This window comes from Geospiza fortis, unplaced genomic scaffold (assembly GCF_000277835.1).
Source record: "Geospiza fortis unplaced genomic scaffold, GeoFor_1.0 scaffold188, whole genome shotgun sequence".
Taxonomy (NCBI): Eukaryota; Metazoa; Chordata; class Aves; order Passeriformes; family Thraupidae; genus Geospiza; species Geospiza fortis.
Window position 1 is genome coordinate 3,516,792 of NW_005054337.1, and position 14,960 is coordinate 3,531,751.

The following is a 14,960-nucleotide window of genomic DNA, read 5'->3' on the forward strand; positions in this document are numbered from 1 at the left end:
CGCCTGGGGGCTGCCCCCGCCCCCAACCTCCGGCTCGGGGTCCCCGCCCGGGAGCCCCCTCTCCCCGCGCTGCGCTGCTGCCGCCTGTTGGCCTGAGCGCGGTACTGCAGGGGGCAGTGCACGCATGGCAGGGGCCCAACAGAACCACAGAATAACAGAAACACGGAATAAGAGAATCACAAAATCACAGAATCACAGAACCACAGCATCACAGAATCACTGAATCACAGAATTACAGAATCACAGCAACACAGAATGTTGATGCAGTAACTCACCTGAAAGGGGATGAAACATTTAAAAAGAATTTAATCCATCATCTACCTTTATCACTCCCAAAAATGTGATAAACCACAAAGTTTAGAAGGGAATTGAGAAGAGGATTGTAAATTAGCTCTTTCATTTTTGGGTTACTGCAGGAAACACAGAGACTCTGACTTAACCTCTTATGTCCATTTGAAATTAACTTCTAAAACTCCAACACCACCATTCTCACACCACTTGAAAGAAATATTTTTTTTTCAATTTTCTAATATGGGAATACATTCAGTTCAGAAAATGTTATTCTGATTACAACAGTTCACTTGAATGTAAATGAAATGTATCTCCAAAAGCTCAGACAGACCTTCCTTCTTTTACTGAGCTTTTTAGGGAGCTGCATTTCAATCTAACAAAGCTCAAAGTTATCATGTGCTTTGTGCAAGAGTACTCATTCTGAATGTCACTGGGTAGTGACAAAACTTTGAAGATATCTGCTCATCATTTGTAATGAAATTAGAGGGGAATTTTGAGGGCCCATACAGCTGCTTGTTCTTACCATGAATATGTTGAGCTTTTTTCAGTGTATATTGGAGTTAAGTGTGTGTGGCTGCCTTGTGCATTCTAGTAGGAGGCCCAGTTTATTCAGGATTTTCTGTGTGCTGCTGCACCACACAAGAACCCATTTACTTCTAGCCTGTGTCTTTTCTACCACCTTGACTAAGATTTGCTAAAATACTTGATATTAAACTATGAATTATATGGCCAAAACCATATCCAGACTGAGAACCAGAAATTATTTCAAATGCTTTTTATTTGCTTGTGTTCACAGAATTAAATTATTGCAGGAGGTATTTGATGTGGACAGAGGAAGATCATGCCTTAGGAAGCTCCTCTTTCCCACCAAATCCTAGGACGGATGTTCCATGGGGACTTCACTAAAAAATTGGCTTTTTTAGAGAGTGCAATGTCCCACAAATCAGCGCTAGGGGATGCTGCACTCCTACACAAATTCACACCTGCGGGAGGGAAAATACCAAATTTGTGGCCTTATTACTATTCCTTTCCACACAAAAAAAAAAAAAAATCGGGAAAAGAAGCTTTTGGTCATTCGATGCAACAAGGCTATTTTATTGGTAAGTATTCAAGTGAGTAGAAAAGGATCATTTTTAAAATTCTCTGCTAATTGTCTGTCTTATTAGGTCTAAATGTCCTTTTTATGTGTGTATAAAGAGGTTTATTTGTAAATATTTATCATATAGAAACATCCAAGCCAAGACCATGATCCCAGTTCAATAAATTGCATGCAGAATTAGGTAGAGAACATAAGATACACTATACACAAATCTACAGAGATCTTTAGTCCAGGGCTCAAATTATAGAAATTGCCATTTGAGAACAAACACAGAACAATTTGTAGGTCTGAAATTTGTTAGAGAGCAAAGCTGGTCATTCTGCACTAGAACTTGTTTTTTCTTTAAATAATTCACATTGTTTTCAAGTGCTTATAAAAACTGTACAAAATAGGAATTTTTAGATATTTGAAAATTATGTAAACTTTCATAATATTTTAAACTGAAAAACAAAATATAAAAACAGACATAATTAACATTTTTCAATTAAAAGAATTGGACCAAGCAGGAATAACGAGTTTACTTTTCAAAGAATTGCTATTTAGAGACTGCATTTGCTTTGTGAATGTTTGCAAGTAGAAGCAATACTAAGGAGAATTTTAAATTTTTATATGTGAGCTATAGAGGACCAGTTTTGGTATGTTAAATTATACAGGCAGCTGTGTTTGAAGTTTCTGCTGAGAGCCCTACCTTAGGACATGCTGTTCTGTTCTTAAGATAGCGCAGCATTTGTTTGTCAGAGTCCTTTTGTTGGATTTTGGGCCATCAGAAAAAAGGTAATTTTTTGGGTTTTATTTGAAATGTTCGTGGTGTTCTATGTTATCTATCAAGATCTAAGTTTTGAGCAAACACATACACATGCAAATATCTCCAAGAGTCTGTGCTCTTTATATGCTTAAAATGTTGGATACAGGTTCACTTTTGACTCCTCTCAACTGTGACATCTGTCCACTCTAATGTCATATGAGGATATTGTGGCCTTTAATAACAAAACTTGCAGACTAGTGACATACTTAAGGTTTATTTTATGTACATAATTAGCACACACTTGGATTTGGTTGTTAAAGGCAAGTAGGTTAAATAGAGCATGATTTGTTCTGCTCTTTCAGAATTACTTTCATGTGGGTGTGCATTTCTTTACAGTAAACAAAATGAAACAATTGTTGAAAACAACGTTGCAGTGGCTTTATCTCAGGAATGTCCTCATTTTTGTCACCTGATAAGGGGAACTCAGTAAACACTGGCTGCGAGTCCAGCAGTGCAAGAAAAATAACAACCTGTAAAGGTGGCAGAATGAATTCGACAGTTTATGTACATGCTAATTAATGTGAGTGACATGTGCTAATTACAGGCAAGGCTTTCACCTGGCTTGAGAAAGCAAAGCCACAGCTGGAAAACGTGTTGATTCTTTACAGGGACATGATTCTGTTTCAAAGGCTTTTTTCATTTTTGAAGAGACAAAAAGTCAGATCTATAGTGTCATTAAGACATGGAGAAAACCTAGTTAATACCACAAATGTGATGAAAAGCTGGATGTAGTGGATGTCTCACAGAAACTCCTCATGGTGGTAGTGATTGTTTCAATCACCTGGAGCTGCTCAAGCCTGCTCCCAGTCCTGCCATGACAACAGTTACCAGTGTGAACTGGTGTGAACTGGAGCCTTTCCTGGCTGAAGTCAACACAATAAATCTTTGATTCACTGTTCTCAGTGTCACAGTACAGACAGTTCTGCTCAAAGTGCAGCTGAGTGCTGTGGCTGGAAGGAAGGGTGAGATGCTTAAGCCAGGAAGTCTGACTGAAAAAGAAAAGAAACTTGTGGTGGAAAAAGAAAGGACTTTTTGCTGGTGAGAGGTAAACCACAAAACTGAGATGAAATAGCAATTGGAATAGCACACAGAGAGGAGAAAGGTGTGAATATGCAGAGCCTTGAAGCTGAGGCCAAATTGTGAATTTAGTGTGTGAAGAAGCATGCAGGAGGTTAAAAGTGAAAGTGATATAGTTTGAATCTGCAGTGGGTTGTGCAGTAAAAATTATTGCAATAACTTTATCTTTGTAATGTCACTTGACATCTTTGGTATGAGCTTTAGCTTCTGGGACATGATAAGATTTTATTAAAAAACCCCAAACTAAAACAACAGTAATACCAAACCAAAACATGAAAGAAGTCATGTCATCTGATTATTGCTAACCAACTGATTCCTGAATGTGAAAAAATCAAGAAAGAAATCCTGGTAATAGGATTGGAGTTCAGCATTATGTAGTCCTGAATAATTCCTCCCTAACAGCAGTGACTTCCTTTTGTTTCCTTCAGAAGAGCCCCATGCCAGAGTAAGTGATATATACAAGATGTCTCACACTTGGCCATTAGAACCACTTGGTGAAGTACAAACTTCTTTCAAGATTCTGTACTTAGGCCTCATGCAGGGTATTTACATTTCCATGGCCACAGAGCAGGGCTGATAATTCCACTTGTTCACCGGCACTGTGGGTGTGCTTCAGGCCTGACCTGCACCACGTCTGCATGTGTCCCACAGCTGCTTTCTGGGGAACTAGAAAAGTATTTGTCTGCATATAAAATATGAAAGCAATTGTGTCTGTTAGGCCTTCAATATTGAACATAAAACTTAAATAATGAAAATTCAGTTTTATACAGAATATCCAACAGCCCAGCTGTTTAATTGTGGAGAGACTGGTTCAAAGTGGGGGTGAAAGTGATGAAATGGGCTTATGCCTTAAGAAAACATAGCACTTCTTTAAAAAAGCTACAGCTGTTAAAGGACTCAAAGATGACTTTATTTTTTTCCTCCAGGTATTTTTGGCAGATGATTGAACATGAATGGAGATTTCCTTTAGAAAGAAATGTACATGAAGCAATTGCACAGCACACTAAAAATGGCTGTCAAGAGACACTTAGATAATGCAGCAGATATTCAGTTGTGTGTTACAAACTGAACCAGGTTTTAAGACAATGAGTGACCATTTCAATCCAGAACAAGTAATGTCAGCCCAAAGTACTGAAAGCTGCTCTTCAGAAGGACCAAGACATGCAAAGCCTTTTAAGCTCACGGGCAAACCAGGGGCCTGCTGTGCATAGACACCTTCTCCTCTAGTTTCCAATAATTTATGAAATTACCAACCTTCTTTGACAGGTCACTAATTTTAGAATCCAGTCTACTTTTGAAAATCCAGGAACTGTTTTTATAGATATTTATTGGTGGATTCTGTACTGGATAGTGATCTACTGGTCTACAAGCAGTTACTGATCCTTTGTCAGACTCTTGATAAAGGGGAAACACTTGAAGAGTTTTTTTTCCAAAGACACGGAATGACACTGTTTTATGTTCTTACCCTAGAAATCAGGATTATCAGACAATGACTTGGAAATCCCAGATTGAGCTACACACTCTTAATGCATTTTCTTTCCCCTGTTTTTATCTATTTATTTATTATACTTGAAAAATATGACACTTCCCCTTTTGTGTATATGTTCAAAATGTTCCACCTCTTGTCTATCACATAATGTTCAATCTCTGTTAGTGATGAGGCAGCCACTGTAGGGAGGGGTAAATATTAACCCCTCCTTCTGTCATACAGGCAGACATTTTCCTTACTGGTATTTGTTTAATTTGGAGGCTCTGGTATACATTATGGAGTATAGTCCCTTATAACCCTGTGATGCCTGGTGTGTGTGCTTCCTGGGGATGATACACAGTGGGCAGAGTTCTTTGCAAAGGCCTGTATAATGGGTTCTACTTTTAACATTACTGTCTTTTAATTTCCTTTCCACTGAATGTGCTTTCCATCTTTCCTTTGGTTTCTCTGTTTAGCTTTTTTTTCTCCTTTGTTTTCCCTTCATATCTCCAAAGAATTGAAAAGGACACATACAAGCTAATTTGATCTCTGCCCTCTTTTCTGCTTTAAAAAAGCTTTTAGCTTCCCCTCTCATGCTTTTTTTTATTTGCTTACCTTTCCTTCCCTCCCCCCACAAAAAAAAAAAAAAAAAAAAAATCACTACTCCTACATAAAAGAAATGGTCAAGCTGCAGCAGGACACACAATCATGGGGACTTAAGACAAAAAATCTGTATTTTCCAGATGTACCTGTGTGTTATACCAGGCGTGTACCTCTGGCTGCAAAATAAGCATGAGGATAAGATGATAAAGAGAAATATATCTCAAGCTTCCCCTTTGATTCCTGACAGAATTCTTTTGTCTTTTTGAGCAGAGTAGTCGAGTGGCTGAATATACACGCTATATGTGTCTGATGTGCTTTCCACGGTTTTGTTCCTGCTAATGACTGCAGGTTTATAAATTTTTCTTTTGCATTTTTGCTTCCTTGAATCAAGAGGAGAGGGGCCTTAGGCCTTTCCTAAGGCTGCTGTTGCCTCTCCTTCCACTGTGTGCTCGTTCTGTCTGATAGGCCCAAGTGTGTCAGCTTGGCAGCGTTCCCAGGCACCATCAGCATTACAACATTCCCGGAGTTGGGTCTGGGTTAGCACAAAGCATTGACAAATTCTGTGTATTTAGTTTTGTTCTCATGCTGTTCTTCATAGGGATTAGGATTTTTTTTTTTTAAGAGAATAATATTAGAGCAGAGCAGTCACACAATGAGCATAAATGTTAATGGTTGACAATCCTCACATTTACTGCTTAGGGGAATCAAAATTTGGATGTTTGTATGCTGGGGGTGATATCTCTGAGCAACATTGGCCTTTAGGTGTTCAATTAAAAAGAAATCTATCTTGAATGGTTTGCACTGTCAAAACTGATGCAAGTATTCACTGAATGTCATGAATTTCCAGTATGTTCCTGCTGCTGTAGTGGGCTGCATGATTCCCTTTATAGCAGCACTCTCCCCAGTTTCTGCATCATTCCTAAAACAAAACAAACGGTCAGTGTGTCCATGAGCCTTCCTGCTCCCTGCCCTGAAAAACATTGCAAAATCTAAAAAGAGAAAATGCTTCCAGCAGGGACTCCAGAATTCCTTATGAGATGATAATTTATACTCTGGGCTGTTAATCTGCTGTTGCAGCCTGAAATGCAGAGACACAGAAGTGTAAGCACAGCCATGGGCTGCTGTGGCAGCTCCCTGTGACAATGCCATCTCAAGGAATAATCTGAATGCAGAATGGGACAATGCAGAGCAGGATGACTAATTTTACTGAGTGGCACAGTTATGAGTCACGTCGGCTCTCAGGCAGTGAGGTTTGTGTGGTAAAGTAGTTATATCGTGAGAGGTGCTGTATGGAGGTAAGGGAGGGCACTAGGTTTTGTTGTGGTGATTGTTTCTGGGATTATTAGCACTCGACTAAACGTGACATGCATATTCTCTTTGCAACTGTCGTAGATTTATGGAAGAGGGCTTTTTATAGCTGGTTTTGCACAATCTGAGTTCCTGCATGTTGTATTAGAAGAATGTTTATTTTTCTTTGGTTATTCTATCTCATTATTTAATAATTATTGTTTCAGTGTTAAGTGTCTCCCTCTACACCTTCCCTTGTTTTGTTTTGTTTTTTTTGCTTTTGTTTAATAAATAATTATTTGATATTCAATATGCTTCAGAATCACCCTTTCATCTGCAATTTCCATTGCAATCTTCATGGCTGCAGAATGATAATACAGAGCTATATAACCTAGATGCAAAATTTTGAACAATAATACAAAGGTTTTCTAAAAATTTAACCTTTAAGATCTTCATCTGGAGTTAAGGCTTCCTTCTTGGCATAACGATAAATCCTCCCACTTTCACTGCACTAGGGAAAAGAACGGAATCCCATTTTTTAATCAAAACCTTGGAAATTGGCCCAAGATCAAACCGATTGCTCACACCCTCCTTTCTCATTTTGTTTCACTAGCAGCATTTTCGCAGGAGACAAAAAAAAAAGGTAAAGCAAAGCCATCTGAAAAGCTGTGTGAATGTTTTCATGGGGGGCAGACTGATTGCCACGTCGAGAAATCAGTGTTTCCAGGGCCTGTGCTGCGTCTCAAAAAGCACCCAGTGCTAGAGGGTTAACGGACAGGAAGCTGCAGTTGCAGCCGCTCCTAAGGAAGTCAGTCAGTTTTTGTGTAACAGCCCAGCCAGGCCGAAAGGTGGGGGCCGGCGGGGGGGACTGGCGATCTCAGGGTCTGGGGTGACATGGATATTTTTAGTTTTGCTCTGCAGCATTTTGAACGCAGGGAGGGCCTGCACCAAGTGGTAGCAACGCTCTGTGATGAAGCAATTTCAATTCTGGAATGCTTTTTGGGGAAAGGAGACAGGAGTGTTTCTGTTTAAGGCTCATTTTTCCTATTAAGACTCAGCATACCGTGGTATCTAAAGAAATCACACTGTAGGTACATGGTTGCTCTGCTGCATGTTCATATATTTAAATTCTGGAGCAGGAGAACATTTCTCTGAATCCTGAGCTATTAATTCCACTCCCTCCCGTGCACATGCACTTTCGGTAAGTTTTGCTCTGCCTGTGGCCTCGCTTTCGCGGCCAGCACAGCCCCAGCCAAGCGAAATTTCGCTTTCCGTGCAAACAAAAGAACAGCTCCTGCGACCTGGGCAAACTGTGCCTCCTTCGCGTTTAGAACACCCAGCTGCCTTCAACAAACGGCACGCTGGGGCCCATTTGCCGGGGCCGGCGGTGTGCGGCCGCTTGGCCGAGTCAGCCAATCCCCTGGCGCTTTACATGCGGATTTGCCGGGGCAGCCAATCCGGGGGCGGCTTTCATGGGGAAGACAGATCATCAAGCCCAAGTGCCAAGCCCTCCCTGCCCGAGTACTGAGAGCCTGTCCTCCATGTTTTATAAGTATTGACATAACACTGTGTTAACAATGCATCCACAGAGGTAAGCCTTGCTTTTTACATTGCTTTTTCTCTAAGACCTATGAGTTGTGGGTTGAGAGTGTGATTCTCTGTGATTTCTCGTGCAAAACTCACACCACAGCACTTATATTAAGTTGGAACTGTTTAAATTTGCTTTCTTGGGTCACATGGTTAGTAGCCATTAGCCACAGCTTTATTTTATAGTCTGGCAAAGCCTTGGCATGCCTGCTTCTTCACAGGAGGATGGTGTTTTTAGAGTTTATCAAGATCCTGGTATTCCAAAGGAGGTTTGTGTCTCTGAGCAGTTTGCCAGCACTATTGTCTGTTGTGTCACATGCCTGCTGGAGAGAAAATGGAAGCTAGGGAGCAGATGCATTTAACTGCCCTACAGGGAGTCAAGCAGGGATAATGGCAGACAGAAGAACAGGCAAGTTTACCTTTCTAAACAGTGAATGGAACAGCTAAGATAAGTTATCTCTGAGAAAATATGGGATTTTTAAAAACCTAGGCATCAGCAAAAAGTGCTAATGGCAGATTGTAGATATTGGGCCTAGGTGGTGGTGTGCTGTTGCATCATGTTTTTTATGCAGCTTATCTTAACTTAAAATGATTATTGAACCTTTTTTCTTGCAGGAGTAGTTAATACAACGCTTTTCTCTTTCTGAGGGACAATGTATGGTTAATATTTTGTTCCTTTAAAAGGGAGTTTTTATGCTGCAGATTTTGGAAATGGAGTGCTGCTCAGTAAAACGCAGCAGTGCATCTGTTTACAAATCTGATGCTTTATGGAAAATGTTTTTGAACTGTTAGTTTTCTTGTTTTGCATAGTTCAAATAAACTAATGCAACTTTTATCTGTGCCTTTTTGTTTTACATTGTATCAGCCACAGTTCTGTGTTGTGGAGTCCAGAAGATATAAAATCATGTGTGGTTCATGACAGTAGTACATGTTGTTCTTTCTTGGGGTTTTTTTTCCCTTTTATTTTTTTAAACTTTTGGTTAAATGCTACGTAATTATTTCAAGAAATTCCTTTTTGATCAATTCCCAAATCTGCCAGCCTGTTGTGTCTCCTTAACTGGAAAAATGAGATGGGTGCTTGAACAGTTGGTAAGTAAGCAGCATGCTACTCTCTGAACATTTTTAATACTTTTCCAAACATTTTGTTTTTACTGGGTCAGTCAGTGCAGTAGATGAAGTGATGTTAGTGGTTAGTCATATAAAAGATCAGATTTGCTTAGCGTCCATTTTAAGGGACTTGTACATGTAAACTGCTCTATTTGATTGCACTGTTTTTCTGATAATTTGTCTCTAAATTTTGAAGCTTTTACTTCCTGTTTACCTTAGGCCAGTGAAAAATATTCTACTTGCCGTTTGTTCCTAGATCATTAATTGCCATGTTTGCAGGGTAAAGTGCGTTTTCACCGTTCCTTGGGCTTTTCGGGTGTGATGAAAGTGCTAGTGCTCAGCAATGAAGTGACCTTATGAAGTAAAGTAAATAACACTTAATGAGCATATGTTTCTGATACTATACAAAGTATAACCTCAGACAAGCTTGCTTGGTTTATAACTAATTTAGAAACATTTTGTGCTCTTTATAAAGATTTTAATTGTAGCACCTGCATGCTTGTTTGAACAAGCTGTTTTTCAGTGATCACCAGGGCTGTTACAAAAGCAGAGGAAGGATGCTCTTTTGTGCTTTTAATATAATTTTTGCACTTGTTTTAACAGTCCATACACATTCATTATTTTAGGAAAAAACTGAAAGCTAGGCTGGCTTTGCAAATAAATGACTGTGCTGAGGCACAGTGCATGCAAACTTTTATAGACCCTTGCCATTTATTTGGTAACGTTCTTTTAGCATAGCAATTTACCTCAGCTTACTTGTTTACCAGTATGAGTATCTTACTTTGAATATCTCACTTTGGTTAAAAGCCTTCCTTCCCCCCCCCCTCAATATTTCACCCCCCCCCAATCCCCTAGGATTAGATTATAAGAATGTCTAGTTTAATTTGAAACCTGGAGTACCTCTGAATTTCGTGTGATAGTATTTCTGTATGCAATTTTAATGCATTTCTCAGCATACATGAAAGTGCTGACATAGCTAAGAAGTTATTCTGGTTTTTGTTCTTCAGTTGCTAAAAATCAGAAATTACATTTGGACACAATTTTCCTAGTAGTAGTTTATACATGTGAGCAGTTTACTTTCAGCCTTTAAGAGTGAACAACATAATATTTGTTTAATGTGAGGAAGCAGGGGTAAGTGATCTGCAATCAGAAAGCTTGTATTAAAATGGCTCCCACAGGTTTTGTTAAACCAGGATCTGTTTCAAATCTGCACCTCCAGACACGCTGCTGACAGTGAAGCGCATTTGTGTGAGCTGCCCTCGTGCATGTAATGAAACAGAGCATCGTGAGTCTGTTAAAAGTTCACTATTTTCAACCACTGGAGTGTAATTCTTTTATAGTTCACAAAAAACAAATGTCTGCATTGCAGCAAGATGTCTGAGGCAAGGTAGAGACAGCAGCGTTGTGCCTCGGCTCAGCCCAATGGCGCTGCTCCGCCAGCGCCGGAGCCAATTGCCGCAGCAGGCAGGTTAAAGATTGACAATTGCAGTGGCAGGGCTGAGAAAGGCCTTCTGGAAATTTCTGCCATCTTTGTTCCATCTAAGCAAAGCAAATTCAGCCAAGCTGAAGGATTTCAGATGTATATATTTTTTGGTGCTTTGTCAAGGTACAGTGTTAGCACTCGCTTCCCTAGGTTGCGTAATAAGCTGTTTTTTTCTGTTCAGGACAGATGGAATGTGGGTTTTTGTTTTAAGTGACAGATGCAGGGAAAAAGCACGTATGCTTTCTCCCCAAGATTTTACTGGCCTGGATCTTGTTACAATCACAATTAGACAGGACATGTATGAAGCAATGCAGCTGAGGTTTATTCAGCTTGGAGCAAATGGCCATTATTCTGATTATAACTAGCAGTTAATCGTATAATTACACTGTAAGTTTTCTGGCTACTAGAGAGTAATTTGAATTGCCCAGGATGAATATGATTAGGCATTATTATTTAGTGCCAACATCCAGTTACTTTTGTAATTAACTGGACAAAGAATGGAGTGGGGGGAAAACAAAGGAGTGATCTGGATTATAAATCATGGTGAAAACAGTAGCTTTTTAAAAGCTACATGCCTTTTTCATTCTTTGCAGGCAAACTGTTTTACTTGGAAGCTAAATAGTGCTAGGGAAAAGCTGAGTAATTTCTTTAAACAAATGACACTACTTAACATATTGGAAATGAAAAAAATGCAGAGTATAAAACACTCCAAATGTAACAGTCACCCCCCCTCGCAGTAGGTAGGAGTATGAAATGTAGCAGAAAACCTACGTTGCTACTAAGGGAGCATGTAATGAAAGGAACTTCATGCTCAAAAAACAGAAATAGATAGATTACATTACAAATTTAGCCCTTCATATCATGTCCACAGACTTCAATTGGCTCGGCTTCCTGAGCTGTCTTCCATTTTGTGGTATCACTTTTGCTTGAGGTTTTTGTTGTTGTTTTGTTTTGTTTCTGGTTTTGTTGCTTTGTTTCTCGTGTTCTGCCTTGCTTTCCAGTGTATTGTGTTGTATCACTTCCCAGCTACTGTGGATCCAGTAGCTGAAAAGTGATAGCTGGTGGTTAGTTTTCCATAGTGGTGGTACTACTCCAGTATAATTGGTTAAAGGGAGATAAATCTCAGAAGGTCTCCTCTCTCTGAAATTCAGGTATTAATTTGGATTTCCTAAATATCTTGAAAGTTGAACAAAACCTTTTCCCATATGAAATGGAGTAGACAGCAGTTTTCAAATTTTGTTATTTGTGGATCCCCAGTATTTTTCCCATGGGGACTTGAATCCCATTAGAGTGACTTTAAGCCTGTTAGACTAGGTTTGATTTACTTGGTTATTGTCTGCAAACCCCTTTGTGGTGGCACACTGGCTTTGAGGGGTCTGCAGACTGGAAACCAGCAGTAGGCCATCAAGCTTGGCCCTTTAAATTGTATTCAGAAAGTAATTTAAATACATTTGTTAATAAACATGTCTTGTGTTCATGGGTTAAAGACTGATTTAGCCATAGCTACATAGGAAGTGAGTTTCATGTATTTGGTAGTTGTCTGTCATTCTCATGTTAACCCTTTATTGTCTGTTGTCAGAGCATCTGTGCTTCACACTGTGAGGTTAAAACCATGCTGTAACAGGATGTTACCATTCTTAATTCAGCTGATATAAACCTTTACTTTCAAGCATGATTGTTCTCAAATTATATTTGTAGCATCTAAAATCTGTAGCTATTTGCTTGCCTTGCTTGGGCCTCAGCTGTATAGTTTATAGACTTAAAGATGACTGTGTGGCACCAAGGATCCCCCTCCCTCCCCTGATTTTTCTCTTTTGTGCAGCTATTTTAAATGGACAACGAATAAGTGTAAGGTTTTAAAAAGAACTGAAATGTTCTTTAAATGAAAAATAGTTACTTTGCTTGTTATTACAGGTAACCAGCTTAAACATTGCTGTACATAGATATCTGAATGAGCCTTTTGTGTATATTAATTACTTAATACAGAGTCTTATTTACTTAATACACATGGTGCACTTTGCAAGGAATTCTGCAAAAGGAAATGCAAAACATGAGGTGCTCACACTGGAGGGTGAAGCTAAAATTGAGTGATTTCCTTAGTAACCTGTGACTTCACAAATCTCCCTATCTTGTGCCTTTTTAGTTAAACGTTCGGATGTCAGGTGTCCTTTGGTCCTTCTTTACCATTTCTGATATTTAGATGCTGGCTTTGAATCTTGCCCTGCTGTGTAAACAGGAGCTGCTGGTATTGAACAAAGTGCTACCATTTTAGCTCCAGAGCAGGAGTGAGGCAGTGCAGTGCTGGCAGACGCCATTTTAAGAGCCCTGCATAAATAGCATAGCTACCGATGAGTAAGAGACTGTTATAGGTGAGTGCTCATACAAAGCTGCTATTTATTCAGCAATGGCATGCAAATAGTGGTTTTTGGTTTTAAATCTTTTATTGAATGCAGGGTTTTTTTTGGAATCATTATTTAGAATTGCTGCTCACAAATGTGATGCATGAGAGGAAGGAATTATCTTAAAGATAAAATTCAGTTTTAGTGCTTATAGTCTTTAATCAGTTTTTTTTTTTGTTTTGTTTTCTTTTAATTAAAAGGAAAAATGAATTCCAGAAATATGTAGTTCTTGATCTGAAATTCATGTGTTATTCCCTGATGTAGATCTAGATTGTGTATGTGGGCATTAGCTGTTTCGAGTGGTTTTCCATATCTGTCAGTTTTTCTTGGTTAAATGTCAAGGTGCAGTAGTTCATCTGCAACTTTTAATTGCTCTTTGTAGTTACTATGGATTAGAGCAGCTTATATATTCTTGTATATGTACATTTTCTCAGGTAAGTACTGCTATTAGTAAAGGAATGATTTTCCTGAACAGAAAAGTCAGTGTATAATTCAGGGATATGAAATTTGAAAGCCTGAATTTTATATTAAAAAAAACCTCACCCTCTTTTCAGTTTGATAGAGAACATATTTAAAAAATAGGCAGCTGAGTTATTTTTCCATTTTTACCTAAGTAACAATAAATCCTGTATGTTTTCAATCCTTTTTTTTTCTTTCTGTGCCCAACTCTCTCCAAAGGAATAACCTCCACCCCTTCTACCCTTATTCAGACATGCTAAGCTAGTTTGTATGAAACCAATTAGCTTAACATTTTAGAAAACAAACTTTTGTTGTTGTTGTTGCAAGTTTTGTCAATATGAGTAGGGAAGTTTTAAATGATTAATTGGTTTTCTGGTCATTTGACAGGGAAACTGGCAAAGCTTAAATTTCAGTTGTGTTCTTAAAACGTGTTTCTCTGTGTTCATTCATCTTAATGAAGAAATAAGAGTAGCTTTCAGAATTACATAAGCTATTTGTTGTATTCATTTAGGTACTTAACTGAGTATATTCCAGTATAATTTCTGATCTGCAGCCTCAGAGCATCCCATTCATACATGCATGACAGTAACACATGCTGGCTGAAATAGCTGCTCTGAGCCCTGCAAAAATGAATTCTCAAAATAAAACTCTCTAGAATAGTCTACTTGACCACACAGTTATTGTTTCCATGGAATGAGATACTTGTTTTTAATTATTTTGCTGCTGGTCTTAATTGTCTTTTTATTTTATTGTGGGTAGTAGTAAGGTAACTGATTAAGAACCTGTTTTTCTTGAATTATTTAATTGGAAATCTTTTGCTAATATCTGCAGTTTGGAAGTTTTGTGCTTTATAAAGCATTATCAGAATTTTCCTTGTATTGGTGGGAGCATGCAAAGGTGAAAAGATGTCAGCTTTAGAAAAGTTACTGTAAACTTGCTATGAATTGCTGGTATGTATTTATAAACTTGAATCTCAAAGATGACCACTGCAGTCATCCCTGCCAACATTCCAACAATGTCATGCTGTGGAAGTCATTATACATTACAGCAAATAAAGCAATGGGAGATGCTTTTGAAGAGCTGTAAATGTTCAGTGTCTTTTATAACTATGTCTAACAACTTTTATTTAACTGTTCCTCTCCAACATTGGGATTTTTTTTTTCAGAACAGTCTCTGTGGTTTTTTTATATACTGAAATGTTTGTGCCCTTAAAAGATTAATTAATTGCAGAGAATATGGAGATGCCTCTGTTCCTCTGAGGCTCATGTTTCATAGTGTAGTAGGTAATTGCTGGA

General features: G+C 38.7%; 1 protein-coding gene across 8 annotated transcripts in view; it reads left to right on the plus strand.

Annotated features, from left to right (window-relative positions):
- Positions 1–8,110: 8,110 nt before the first annotated feature.
- The window catches only part of ZMYND8 (zinc finger MYND-type containing 8), a 48,937-nt gene continuing 42,087 nt past the window's right edge, over positions 8,111–14,960 (plus strand). For 5 of the 8 annotated variants that reach the window (XR_004081845.1, XM_031057974.1, XM_031057978.1 and 2 more), the window contains exon 1: positions 8,111–8,221. Coding sequence is in view for 5 of the 8 variants with exons in the window: in XM_031057974.1 (XP_030913834.1) it covers positions 8,208–8,221 (14 nt within the window). In the remaining 3 variants the exon portion in view is untranslated. Of the gene's footprint in view, positions 8,222–8,418; positions 8,627–9,287; positions 9,307–14,960 lie in introns of those variants that run through there. The other 3 variants (XM_031057977.1, XM_031057975.1, XM_031057976.1) reach the window with 3 other exon arrangements.